The 12,684-nt window shown below is 53.8% G+C and overlaps 1 protein-coding gene across 2 annotated transcripts in view; it reads right to left on the bottom strand.

Moving 5' to 3' along the window:
- Positions 1–9,196, bottom strand: part of RAPGEFL1 (Rap guanine nucleotide exchange factor like 1) — an 18,600-nt gene extending 9,404 nt beyond the window's left edge. For both annotated transcript variants that reach the window (XR_001884930.1, XM_017869286.1), the window contains exons 1-4: positions 8,038–9,196; positions 4,704–4,782; positions 1,707–1,842; positions 1,378–1,475 (exon numbers count right to left, since the gene is read on the bottom strand). Coding sequence is in view for 1 of the 2 variants with exons in the window: in XM_017869286.1 (XP_017724775.1) it covers positions 1,378–1,475; positions 1,707–1,842; positions 4,704–4,782; positions 8,038–8,557 (833 nt within the window). In the remaining variant the exon portion in view is untranslated. The remainder of the gene's footprint in view (positions 1–1,377; positions 1,476–1,706; positions 1,843–4,703; positions 4,783–8,037) is intronic.
- Positions 9,197–12,684: the final 3,488 nt, after the last annotated feature.

The following is a 12,684-nucleotide window of genomic DNA, read 5'->3' as shown; positions in this document are numbered from 1 at the left end:
TTGAGACGGAGTCCACTCTGTCACCCAGGTTGGAGTGTAGTGATGCAATCTCAGCTCACTGCAACCTCTGACTCCTGGGTTCAAGACATTCTCCTGCCTCAGCCTCCTGAGTAGCTGGGACTACAGGCACATGCCACGGTGCCCGGCTAATTTTTGTATTTTTAGTAGAGACGGGGTTTCACCATGTTAGTCAGGCTGGTCTCAAACTCCTGACCTCATGATTCGCCTGCCTCGGTCTCCCAAAGTGCTGGGATTACAGGCGTGAGCCACCGCACCCGGCATTTTTTTTTTTTTTAGAGATGGAGTCTCGCTCTGTCACCCAGGCTGGAGTGCAGTAAGGTGATCTCAGCTCACTGCAACCTCTGCCTCCTGGGTTCAAGCAATTCTTCTGCCTCAGCCTCCCGAGCAGCTGGGACTACAGGCCTGTGCTACCATGCCCGGCTAATTTTTGTATTTTTAGTAGAGACGGGGTTTCACCATATTGGCCAGGCTGCTCTGAAACTCCTGACCTCATGTTCTGCCCGCCTCGGCGCCCGGCCCTATTTTTTTTTTTTTTTTTTTTGTAGTGAAGACAGGGTTTCACCATGTTAGCCAGGCTGGTCTTGAACCTTAAGTGATCCACCCGCCTTGGCCTCCCAAAGTGCTGGGAGGTGTGAGCCACCTTGCCCAGCCATTTTACTACCTTTTACTGCATCTACTATATGGTGGAGATACTACATAATGGCCTGTGCTGCACGTCTCTTCCCAGCTCCTCCTTCAGTGCTGTCACATTGGTAGCTTGAAATCAGCCATGGTGACAGAGTTTACACTGTAGGAATCAGCAAAAGCTACAAATCAGTTTCTCCTGCAGCACTTGTTGTTAAATATTTACCATTACACCACTGGATTATCAGACAAATGAATGGCGGAATGGACAAAAAAGTGACTGGAGACAGCGTTTTGCGCCACCTCCTGTGAGAGAAAAGAGCTGAAATAAAACCATATTGGAAGCCGGGCACAGTGGCTCACACCTGTAATCGCAGCACTTTGGGAGGCTGAGGTGGGCAGATCACTTGAGGCCAGGAGTTCAAGACCAGCCTGGCCAACATGATGAAACTCATCTCTACAAAAAGTACAAAAATTAGCCAGGCAGGGTGCACCCCTGTAATCCCAGCTACTCAGGAGGCTGAGGCATGAGAATCCCTGGAACCCAGGAGGTGGAGGTTGCAGTGAGCCTAGATTGCGCCACTGCTCTTCAGTCTGGGCAACAGAGTGAGACTCTGTCTCAAAACAAACAAGCAAATCCATGTTGGAGCCAATAGGCCAGAGGCAGCCCCTGTAGTAGAGGAACGCAGGGAACCTCTTTCCTGTTCCCACCCCTGCCCCACTCCCCCTCACTTTAGTTCCACCGTCTCCACCAGCTGGTGCAGCCTCAGAGTGTCCTCTCGGAGGCCCTGGTAAAGGGACTCGTCCTTCATAATTAGCAGGTATAGATCCTGGAGAGAGGAGGACAAAGAAGGTGAAGGAAGGGGTCTCATCCCAAGGGCTACTCTCTGCAGGGGCCGGGCAAGGTCTCCATGCCTTTGAGCACAGGAGAGCCATATAAGCTAAAGCCCCCTGGCATCTCTTCCTTCCAGGTACCCAGCATAAGAAGTATGGCTCCTTCACAGGGGCCCCCTTCCAGAGCTAATAGCCTGTTTACCCACCTTCTCTTCCCCCAGGCCCACCTTGATGATGTGGCCGGCCCCCTCTTCCTCTTGAAGCAGCCCCTGGTAGGTGTCCAAGAAATGGAGAAGCATGGCTAGACAGGCCTGCTTCCGGCCCAGCCCCTCAGGGCCCTCCATGCCTCCTGCCCGAACAAAGCTGACCCTTAAGTTAAGAAAAATCCCTAGGCAAGCAGACCTGAGGAACTGAGAAGAAAGATGGGAGGCTAGGCTGGGTGCAGTGGCTCACGCCTATAATCCCAGCAGTTTGGGAGGCCGAGGCAGGCAGATCACCTGAGGTCAGGAGTTCAAGACTGGTCTGGCCAACATGGTGAAACCATGACTCTACTAAAAATACAAAAATTCGCCGGGCATGGTGGTGGGTGCCTGTAATCCCAGCTACTCCGGAGCCTGAGGCACAAGAATCGCTTGAACCCGGGAGGCAGAGGTTGCAGTGAGTCGAGATAGGGCCATTGCACTCCAGCCTGGGTGACAGAGGGAGACTCTGTGTCAAAAAAAAAAAAAAAAAGGGAAAAAGCCCAGGCACGGTGGCTCACACCTGCAATACCAGCACTTTGCAAGGCTGAGGCAGGTGGATCACTTAAGGTCAGGAGTTTGAGACCATCCTGGTCAACATGGTGAAACCTTGTCTCTACTAAAAATACAAAAATTAGCCGGGCATGGTGGCGGGCACCTGTAATCCCAGCTACTCGGAAGGCTGAGGCAGGAGAATCTCTTGAACCCAGGAGGTGGAGGTTGCAGTGACCCAAGGTCACGCCATTGCACTCCAGCCTGGGCAATAAGAGCAAAACTCCATCTCAAAAGAAAGAAAGAAAGGTGGGAGGCTAAATTGCCCCCAAATATTCTCTAGATTTGGGGCCAGAAAGAAAGGAGTTTCAAGGATCCTGGAGCCAAGACCTCCTAATGCCCCAGCCTAGGCTTTTGCTTAGGGTAGGTAGTGATGACCACTTGACCACATTCAGCTCCTGCAGGTTAGACAGGTTAGATTTTCACTTGAGGATAACCTGCCCAGACCCTTCCAACCTCTGGCCAGCCCAGGGCCTGGAGCTCACAGTGCACCTAATAAAGGCCAATGGTGTTTACCACAAACCTGACTATACCTCACTGGAAGGCCTGGTGTTTCTAAGACAGCTTGTTACTTTATTTATTTGTTTGTTTATTTAAGAGGGAGTCTCGTTCTGTTGCCCAGGCTGGAGTGCAATGGCATGATCTCAGCTCACTGCAACCTCTGCCTCCTGGGTTCAAGCGATTTCTCCTACCTCAGGCTCCCGAGTTGCTGAGACTACTAGGTGCCCGCCACCAAGCCCGGCTAGTTTTTTGTATTTTAGTAGAGACGGAGTTTCACCTTGTTGGCCAGGCTGATCTCAAACTCCTGCCCTCAAGTGATCCACCCGCCTCAGCCTCTCAAAGTGCTGGGATCCAAAAGCTTGAGCCACCGCACCTTGCCAAGAGCCTGTAACATTGTACTCAGTGGTCTGACATTTACAATTAGGTCTTAAAATAACTCTGTGAGAGGCCCATGCTTACATGAGACCCTATGAATAGCCCATCCAGCGGCTCCTCTCTAGCAGACCCTACTGAAGCACAACCGTGGCCTGATGTTTACATCAGACCCCAGCATAACTCACTGGGCAACCAGATGTTTTAGAGCAATAATTCAGTGGGGATAGAGGCGCCCTTAGTAGAATAATAACACCTTGGCTGGGTGCAGGGGCTCACGCCTGTAATCCCAGCACTCTGAGAGGCCAAGGCAGGCAAACCACTTAAGGTCAGGAGTTCGAGACCAGCCTGGGCAACATGGTGAAACTCCGTCTCCACCAAAAAATACAAAAAGTAGCCAGGTGTGGTGGTGTGCGCCTGTAGTCCTCAGCTACAGGGGAGGCTGAGACAGGAGAATCACTTGAACCCAGGAGGCAGAGGTTGCAGTGAGCTGAGATCACACCACTGTACTCCAGCCTGGGTGACAGAGCAAGACTGCATCTCAAAATAAATAAATAAATAGGCCGGGCGCGGTGGGCTTCAAGCTGTAATCCCAGCACTTGGGAGGCCGAGACCGGGCAGATCACGAGGATCAGGAGATCAAGACCATCCTGGCTTAACACAGTGAAAACCCTGTCTCTACTAAAAAAATACAAAAACTAGCCCGGGGCGAGGTGGCGGGCGCCATGTAATCCCACTACTCGGGAGGCTGGTCAGGAGAATGGTGTCAAACCCGGGAGCCGGAGCTTGCTGAGCTGAGATCCGGCCCACTGCACTCCAGCCTGGGCCACAGAGCGAGACTCCGTCTCAAAAAATAATAAATAAATAAATAAATAAATAAATAAATAAATAAATAAAAACCTTTCCATTAGAGATCTGCACCAAAGCGAGCACCCACATGCGTGGGTTACACTCAAAGTGATCTTCATAGCAGCTCATAAAGAGGCAAGGCAGGTGCTATTTACCCTCCATTTTACAGAAGAGTAACTGACGCCCCACAAGGTTAGGTATAGCTCTGATCCAAGTCCAGACTGGCGAGTAGAGACACAGTTGTGGATACTGCCGAGAGAAACCCCGGATAGTCCATTTTCTTTTCTTCTTTTTTTTGTGATTTTAGGTCTTATTTGTGAGGACTGCGCACGTCTCACTCTGTCACCCAGTCTGGAGTGCAGTGACGTGATCTCGGCACACTGCAACCTCCGCCTCCTGGGTTTGAGTGATTCTGCTGCCTCAGCCTCCCAAGTAGCTGGGGTTACAGGTGTGTGGCACCACGCCTGGCTAATTTTTTGTATTTTTAGTAGAGATGGGGTTTCACCATGTTGGCCCAGCTGGTCTCGATCTCCTCACCTCAGGTGATCCACCCACCTTGGCCTTCCAAAGTGCTGGGATTACAGGCGTGAGCCACCACACCCAGCCCCAGGTATGTTTCCTAGGGGAGAGTTTAGGCTCGGAAATTGCATGTGGGATGGAGGGAGTGGCTCCCTTCTGACCTCTCCTTTTACAGACTCCACAAAAGGATATTACTGGTGTAGCTCCTGCAGAAATTTCTCCGTCGGGAGGAAGAGAGAATGGGTAAGGACAATGTCATCCAGCAGGACATCTGTAAAGATCAGTGGGCACCACGGATGTCAGGAGGGCACTTCCAGAATGAAACTGGAAATGCAGTGCCTCCCTCTCTTGCCCCTGAGGGCAAGTTCTCTTTAGCCAGGCTGGAGCCCCAGCCACCTGCCCCGTCATGCTCTGCACACACGCACATACACATGTGTAAAGGTTCTGGGCAGCCGCTGCGGGGGTGGGTTTGGCAGCTGCCAAGGCAGCTGAAGGGAAGGGGGGGCGTGCCTTTGATGGCCATGTGCACTTCTCTTCAGAGTATGTGGGAAGTTGGTCAGATAACACACCAAGCTTGAGTTCTGCCTGAAAAAAGAAGTAGCCCACAGAAGAGTCTCTAGACAAAGAGTATTTCCAAACACAGAGGTTAGCATCAGTGGGGAGTGTGTGTGTGTGTGTATGTGTGTGTGTGTGTGTGTGTGTGTGTGTGTGTATGTGCGCAGGCGCGCGTGTATCCCTCTTCTCCTCCCCATTCCCTACCTAACAGCTTTGAGTTCTAACTAGGCAGGTGGGAACCAGCCTGACTGGAAGAGACTGCCATTGCTTTGATCCCAGAACCTTTAAATAGAAATCCTGTGTCCTTTAGGTGCCCAGAGACAGAAGGGTTAATGATGGAATGGTGAAGGGGAGCGGCTCCTCTCACCACCCCTTTCCCCTCCACACCCCCGTCTGGGCCTGGCTCAGCCAGTCAGCCGGGTACAAGGTCGCCCTGACTTGCAGCCAGCCCTGGGGTGGGGCAGGGCCGCCTGGCACACACAGACAGGCAAGGTGCAGGGAGGGAGCCAGGTGTCCTCACCAGGACAGGTTAGGGCCAGGTCCCCAGGCACGGTCCCAGGACAAAACCAAGGCTTCTGACTGCCTTTGGTTCACTATCCCCTGTGGTCAGTTCTAGCCATGAAGGTGGAGAAGGAAAACCAACATGAAGTAATTGACTTCAATGATTTCATTTCGCAAATGTGAAACTGAGGCCCAGAGCTGGGAGGGACTTGCCTGGAGCTGGAATAAGAACCCAGAATCCTGCGTCTTTGTCCTTTCTCAGTATGCCCGAGGCAAGCAGAGTGTTAGAGTAAAACCTAGTGGTCAGAGGGGGCTGCTTGGACGTTGGAGAGGCTTTGGTAGGTTAAGAGTAACTTCTGTAAGTTCTCTCCTCCCACATACCCTGGGAGGAGACCAGGATGACTTGAGAACATTGGTTTTATTGGAGAACATCAGAGTGGCAGGTTAAGCTGATTCTCATTCACCCTGAGACTGCTTTGGAATTTCCCAAACCAGTTACTCTGGGAATCAAGGCTGCCAGATAACATGGGTGACATTTCAGGAGTCTTACCCCAAAGGAGAATGAGCAGAGCATGTGGCACCAGGCCCCTGTAAATGGGGAAAGACAGTTTCTCCCTTTTCCTCCCTGCCCAGCTACCCTGCTGTGTTCTTACAATGAGTCAGAGAGCCCCCAGCTCTGACCCCCAGCTTCAGGGATGGGGGTGAGGAAACAAGAGGCCTGACATCCTTCATAGACTTTATCTCACAGGATTCCTAAGCTGGAGCAAAGGAAGAGTAAGATGGGGCAAAGTGGAGGAGATGCTGATATGGGGGCCACAGTTGGGCATCTGCCTTTTCCAAGGCAGGCTCTGGGCCAATGTACAGCCTCCCTAGGGAATGTGTCATAGAGACACAGGGTGTGTGGTGTAGGCGGAAAGTTATGGTTAGGAGAGCTGTGTGTGTCTGATATTTTTCTAATTAAATCCAAAAGGTGTCAGCTCCCCAGGGCAACTATAGTCTGCGCCAAAGGAGAGGACCTAGGTCTTGAGAAGGATCTAGGAGAGTGGAGCCCCCCTCCACACATCTAGGTTGGGGTTCCCTGCCAAGGGCTGAGAGCAAGTGTGAAAGCCCTCAGCATTAGGGTATCAGCCAGGGCTCCCAAACCTCAGATCCTCCTGGGCTTAGTGCAATGCCTAGAGCTAGACCTAGAGACCCCTACTAACCAGCTATTTGGGGCCTTGGTTTCCTTAAAGGCCCCTTAGTAGGGATGCTGAAAGGGAATGGTGAAAGAGTATCATCATTTAGGGAATAAGCTTCTCAGGGTGTGGTGATTATGTTTTAAAGAGGCCGTGTGCCAGGTCCAGTGGCTCATGCCTGTAATCCCAGCACTTTGGGAGGCTGAGGTGAGGGGGGGGGGGAGTGAATCATGAGGTCAGGAGTTCAAGACCAGCTTGGCCAAGTTGGTGAAACCCCGTCTCTACTAAAACTACAAAAATTAGCCAGGCTGGTGGATCACGCCTGTAATCCCAGCACTTTGGGAGGCCGAGGCAGGCAGATCACGAGGTCTGGAGATCAAGACCATCCTGGCTAACACGGTGAAACGCTGTCTCTACTAAAAATACAAAAATTAGCCAGGCGTGGTGGCACACGCCTGTAGTTCCAGCTACTCGGAGACTGAGGCAGGAGAATCGCTTGAACCTGGGCGGTGGATGTTGCAGTGAGCTGAGATCACACCACTGCACTCCAGCACTCCAGCCTGGGTGAGAGTGAGACTATGTCTCAAAAAAAAAAAAAAGCTGTGTGCTGAGGCCTGACACCGAAAGGGAAGGGTGGAAGCTGGAGGCGCTTGGACACCCTAGATGCTGCAGGGCCCTGATGCCGACCCAGCCACCTCTCCCCTTCCAGACACCTTCTGAGTCTACCCCAAGGAGAACACTATCCCCCCACCAAACTGCTAAGGACAACGCATCCTTTGCTGATGCCTAAAAGGCAGCTTGGGGCCTGTGCCTGTCTGGCACTTCCTCCTGGGGTGGGCCAGCCTGTGCTGTGCAGGCCTCTGAACAGTCAGGGACCCCAGGGTTTTCAGGGCTCAAGCACCTCTGGCAGGTGGCATGGCTGTGCTGGGCACCTTCCATCTTAATGTGTCAGGCCCTAATTTGGAGCCACAGGAGGAGGTATTCAACATCAGGGACCCATGGGAGTCAGTGGCTACAATGCCCAGGGGAAAGGAAGGGTGACTGAAGGAGAGTAAGAGGCAAGAGGCTCAGCTGCTTCTCCAGATGGGGGTGAGGCTGCTGTAGGGAGGAAGGTGGGTACTGCCCTCCTCTTCCGCGGGAGGGTCTCTGCCTCCGCTAGGCCCCTAGCTGGCTTCCGCGGACCACTCAACCCCATAACCAGGCTCCAGCACGGCGCCACCCCCACGCTCCAAGGGCAAGGAAGAGGAGCCGGGACCAGACCCTGCTCCGGGTGTTCGAGCCCACCGGCTCCTTACCTGAGGCGCTGCTGTCCCTGGTGGCCCCTCCAGCAAGCCGCTCTAGAACCCGGTTCAGAAGATGCTCCGGCCGCTCGGGGGCGCCCAGGGGGGCCCAGGGCGGCGAAGTCAAGGGCTCGCCCGGGGACAGCTCGTCAGATGAGTAGGAGGAAGGGGAGCGCAGGGGCCCCCCTCCCCCGAGCGGCCCCGGCCCCGGCACCTCCTCCAGCTGCAGCCAGCAGGGCCCCCCGCTGCCCGGCTCCTCCGAGACCCCCGCCGGCTCTCCCCCTTCCTCCTCAGGGGGGGGCTCCAGCCCCAGCTCGGCGGGGGGCTCCCGGAGGAAAGCGGGGAGCAGCAGGCGAGACACGCTCTGACGCCGCTGCAACGACCGCGTTCCCCCCGCTGGACCGCCGCCCCCGCCGGGTCCCCCACCCCCTCCAGGCCCACCGCAGCTCCCCGGACCCCCGCCGGGACCTCCCGCCACCGTTCGGCCCGCCAGCTGCGACGTCTGCTTCTTCAGAAATTTCTCCAGAGGCTTCATGCCCCCCCCCCGCCCCTCTCCTAGGGGCCGCCGGGGACCCAGGTGTCCCAGGCGCGGGCGGGGGGGGGGGGGCGGGGACACGATGCTCAGAGCTGGAGGAGCAGAGGGCCGTGCCAGGAGCCGGACTGGGGGCCAGAGGTGCCGAGCCTCGCTGGCCAGAGTCCAGGGGCCAGTAGCCGGGGAGGTGCCAGAAGGAAGGAGTGCCCGCTCTCAGCAACCCCCCATGCCGGCTGCAGCCGGCACGCGGCCCGAAGAGTGGGCAGGCTGCGGGGCCGGTGCCCCCGGCTCTGCGCTGCGGCGGCAGAGGCAGCGGGCGGAGCGCAAGGCTGAGAGGACGCGGCGGCGGCTGCGCTCCTGGCCGCGAGGAGGGGGAAGGTGGCAGAGCTGAGACCGCGCCCCCTCCTCCAGTCCCCGCCCAGTCCCCGCCCCTGACCTTCCTGGGCCCGCCCCCACGCCGCACGAGGCTTGAACTCGCGCGCTGGGGTTGACCACGAGGGAAACAGTAAAACAGTAAGGGACTTGGGTTCCGGGCAGAAGAAATTAAGGGCAAAGGTAAGGCAGAGATTTACCAAAGGGGAAGGATTCTTGGCTCAAGGGATAACCGGGTCTCAGCATCATTTCAAAGTCAGGACAGGTCTGTGGCCTGGACACCTTGACTCAACTACCTGTGTACCCAAGTCAGGCCTACAGATTGCTGAACCCAAGAGTGTGCACCTTTCCCATACTCACAGGAATATGTGGACTTTATCTTCCTTCTGTGAGAAGGGCTGGGAAGGCCTCTTGGGTGAATTAGCACTGTCACTGGAGGCGGTGCCCATCTGTCCTCTCTGGTAGGGCACCATAGGTGGTGTGGGCCTGGTCTGTGGGCAGGTACTGGCAGGCAGGTAGGAGCCAGGCAGGGAGCAGCAGGTTGTGGCAGGTCTAGCTGGGGTGAGGAGGGGATAATAGGCAATGGGGAGGAGACCAGGAGCACAAGGGCACCTGGGCCCAGATGGCAGCAGAAGGAAGCAGGACCATGGAGACAGGTGACAAGCCCCAGAACTGCCAACTATCATTAAGCACAGAGCCCAAGTGTACATAGCCATGGAGTGGGAAAAGTGGTGCCAAATTAACACTCCAAGTAATCCTTACTCCTGATGCCCACTCCAGGAGCATTCTGTCCTTAAGGATATGCTGCCCCAGAAGGGGGGGGCAGCGTAAAGCTATGTTAAGTGTGAGAACATCCAGGTTAGACTTACTAGGCGCGGAGAGTGGCAGCAGGTTCCGGGTGGGTTGAGGCTCTCTAGACAATGCCCCACCCCTGTTTACCAAGCACCAACCAGGCAGGGACAGGAATGCTAATGGCTGGGAGTGGTAGTAAAACTGAACAGGGTGTGTACGACATACGTATCAATGTATGTGCATATCTGTTCCCATGTGTGCTAGAGCATGTGTTCACAGAAATAAAGCTTTGCACACCCATCTGTTTGTGGATTTGGAAACAGTAAAAAGACGACAGTGCACAATTTTGACTAAGAAGCTGTATCAGAGGACTGAGTATCAGCTTCCTGTGCTCCCCTTATTGGACACCCCAATATCCCCGGGCTTGAAAGGGGAAAGTGGCTGGAATGGGTTGGAGCTCCCCAGGTAGCATTTTATGAACTGAATAGGAAGAGGGAAGGGCTTCTCTCCCAGCACATGCCACAGTTACCAGATTAAGCCGGTTGCCTTGGTAACCTTCTCTCTGGGCAGGATTTGGGAATTGTTGGTTAGGAAGGGCGAATTGGGGAGTGTGAAAGGTGTGGGGGGTTGAAAATAAAAGGGACTGAAAGACTTCTGGAAGCTAGAAGCTTGGGACACAGGACCCCAGCACTCCCCCAAACGCTCAAGGATATCAGGCAGAGACTAAGTTCAACATTTTGAATCAGTGAGGAGAGCCAGCATCAAGTCATGGTCCTGGAGTGGCGGCGGTTTTCACCCTGACTACACACTGGAATCACAGGGAAGCTTCTCAGAAATATTGATGCCGACTGGGTGTGGTGGCTCACGCCTGTAATCTCAAGTGTTGGGAAACTAAGGCGGGCAGATCACTTGAGGTCATGAGTTCAAGACCAGCCTGACCAACATGGTGAAACCCCATCTCTACTAAAAATAAAAAAAGAAATTAACCGGGCATGGTGGCACACACCTTTAATCCCAGCTACTCTAGAGGCTGAGGCAGAAGGATCGCTTGAACCTGGGAGGTGAAGGTTGCAGTGAGCTGTTATGCTACTGCACTCCAGTCTGGGTGAGAGACTCCATATTTAAAAAAAAATACTGGCCAGGCGCAGCGGCTCCCGCCTATAATCCCAGCACTTTGAGAGGCCGAGAAGGGTGCATCATGAGGTCAGGAGTTCGAGACCAGTCTGGCCAACATAGTGAAACCCTGTCTCTACTAAAAATACAAAAATTTGCTGGGCATGGTGACGGGTCCTTGTAATCCCAGCTACTCAGGAGGCTGAGGCAGAATCACTTGAACCCGGGAGGCAGAGGCTGCAATGAGCGGAGATCGTGACACTGCACTCCAGCTTTGGCAACAAAAGCAAGACGCTGTCTCAAAAAAAAAAAAAAAAAAAGTACTGATGCCTAGGCCCTATCTCAGACCAATTAAATCAGATTTCTGAACCAGGGCCAAGGCTTATGGTATTTAAAAAGCTCCTCACATGACACAAATGGCCAGGATTGAAAATCACTGCCCTAGAGGGACAGTCCAACCCAAGTGGACTGCAGATACTGGGAGATGACTTTGGAATTCCAAGTCTTTGGTGCTCCGAGTTGCCCACAAGTTTGCAGGTCTATGTGCTGACCCTGAAGGGTAAGAGGGTTGGCAGGGCATTTGCAGCTGCTTATGGATGAAATAAAGAGGAAAGCAGGGTGGTATGAATAGTAACTATGAGATAGGGGCGAAAAAGCTTTGAGGGCCCAGCCCATGGGCTTCTACAAGGGGACTGGGCAGGGCCACCTAAGGCTGTCTGCTGCTTACACACCCTCATCTTTCTGACCACCCAGAGGCAGGCTGGGAGGATAGAGAGAACCTGGGGGCTTTGCTGAGAGTTTCTTCTTGCAGAGCTGGTTACCAGGGCAACAGAGAGAGCAATAGGGTCTAACTGAAGGCCTGGGGAAGCAAGAGGCAAGGGTAAAGGGGAAGCATCCAACGCTCAAACCTCCTGCCAGTAACCCACCCCAAGGCTGGTTGGCATTTTTTGCATGACCCCGGGAGATCAGGCCTACAGTCACCCATCACACTGTGGGGAAGAGAAGCAAACTGACATGATTCAAAGAGGAGTTAGGGGCCCAGAGTGGTGGCTCACGCCTAATCCCAGCACTTTGGGAGGCTGAGCTCAGCCAATCACCTGAGGCTAGGAATTTGAGACCAACCTGGCCAACATGGTGAAACCCCATCTCTACTAAAAATACAGAAAAAAAGTAGCCAGGCGTGGTGGCGGGCGCCTGTAATCCCTGCTACTTGGGAGGCTGAGACAAAAGAATCACTTGAACCCGGGAGGCGGAGGCTGCAGTGAGCCAAGATCATGACACTGCACTCCAGCCTGGGTGACAGAGTGAGACTCAGTCTAAAAAAAAAAAAAATTAGGGATGTGGGTCAAGAAAGTCACAGTCCTCTGGCTGTGGCACCAGCACCAAGGGATGGGGGAAGTCCCATCTGTCTTTATAAGATGTACAATAGTTGGGCACAGCAGCTCAAGCCTGTAATCCCAGCACTTTGGGAAGCCCAGACAGGAGGATCACTTGAGCCCAGGAATGCAATGACCCTGTCTCTACAAAAATAATAAAAAAAAAAATTAGCTAGGTGTGGTGGTGTATGCTTGTGGTTCCAGCTACTTGAGAGGCTGAGGTGGATGGATTGCTTAAGCCCAGGTGGTCAAAGCTGCAGTGAACCATGATTGTGCCATTGCATTCCAGTCTGGGCAATAGAGCAAGACCAAAAAAAAAAAAAAAAAAAAAAAAAAGATGCAGTATGATATCCATGCCTCCAGTGTATGGATTTGTGAAACCCAACAAATGCTGCCAGTTCCATATGAAAATTGCTCTCCCGGCCGGGCGCGGTGGCTCAAGCCTGTAATTCCAGCACTTTGGGAGTCCGAGACAGG

Source organism: Rhinopithecus bieti, unplaced genomic scaffold, assembly GCF_001698545.2.
Source record: "Rhinopithecus bieti isolate Rb0 unplaced genomic scaffold, ASM169854v2 scaffold_5019, whole genome shotgun sequence".
NCBI classification, from domain to species: Eukaryota; Metazoa; Chordata; class Mammalia; order Primates; family Cercopithecidae; genus Rhinopithecus; species Rhinopithecus bieti.
Note: the sequence above shows the minus strand (reverse complement) of the source record. Positions and strands in the feature narration are given on the sequence as shown.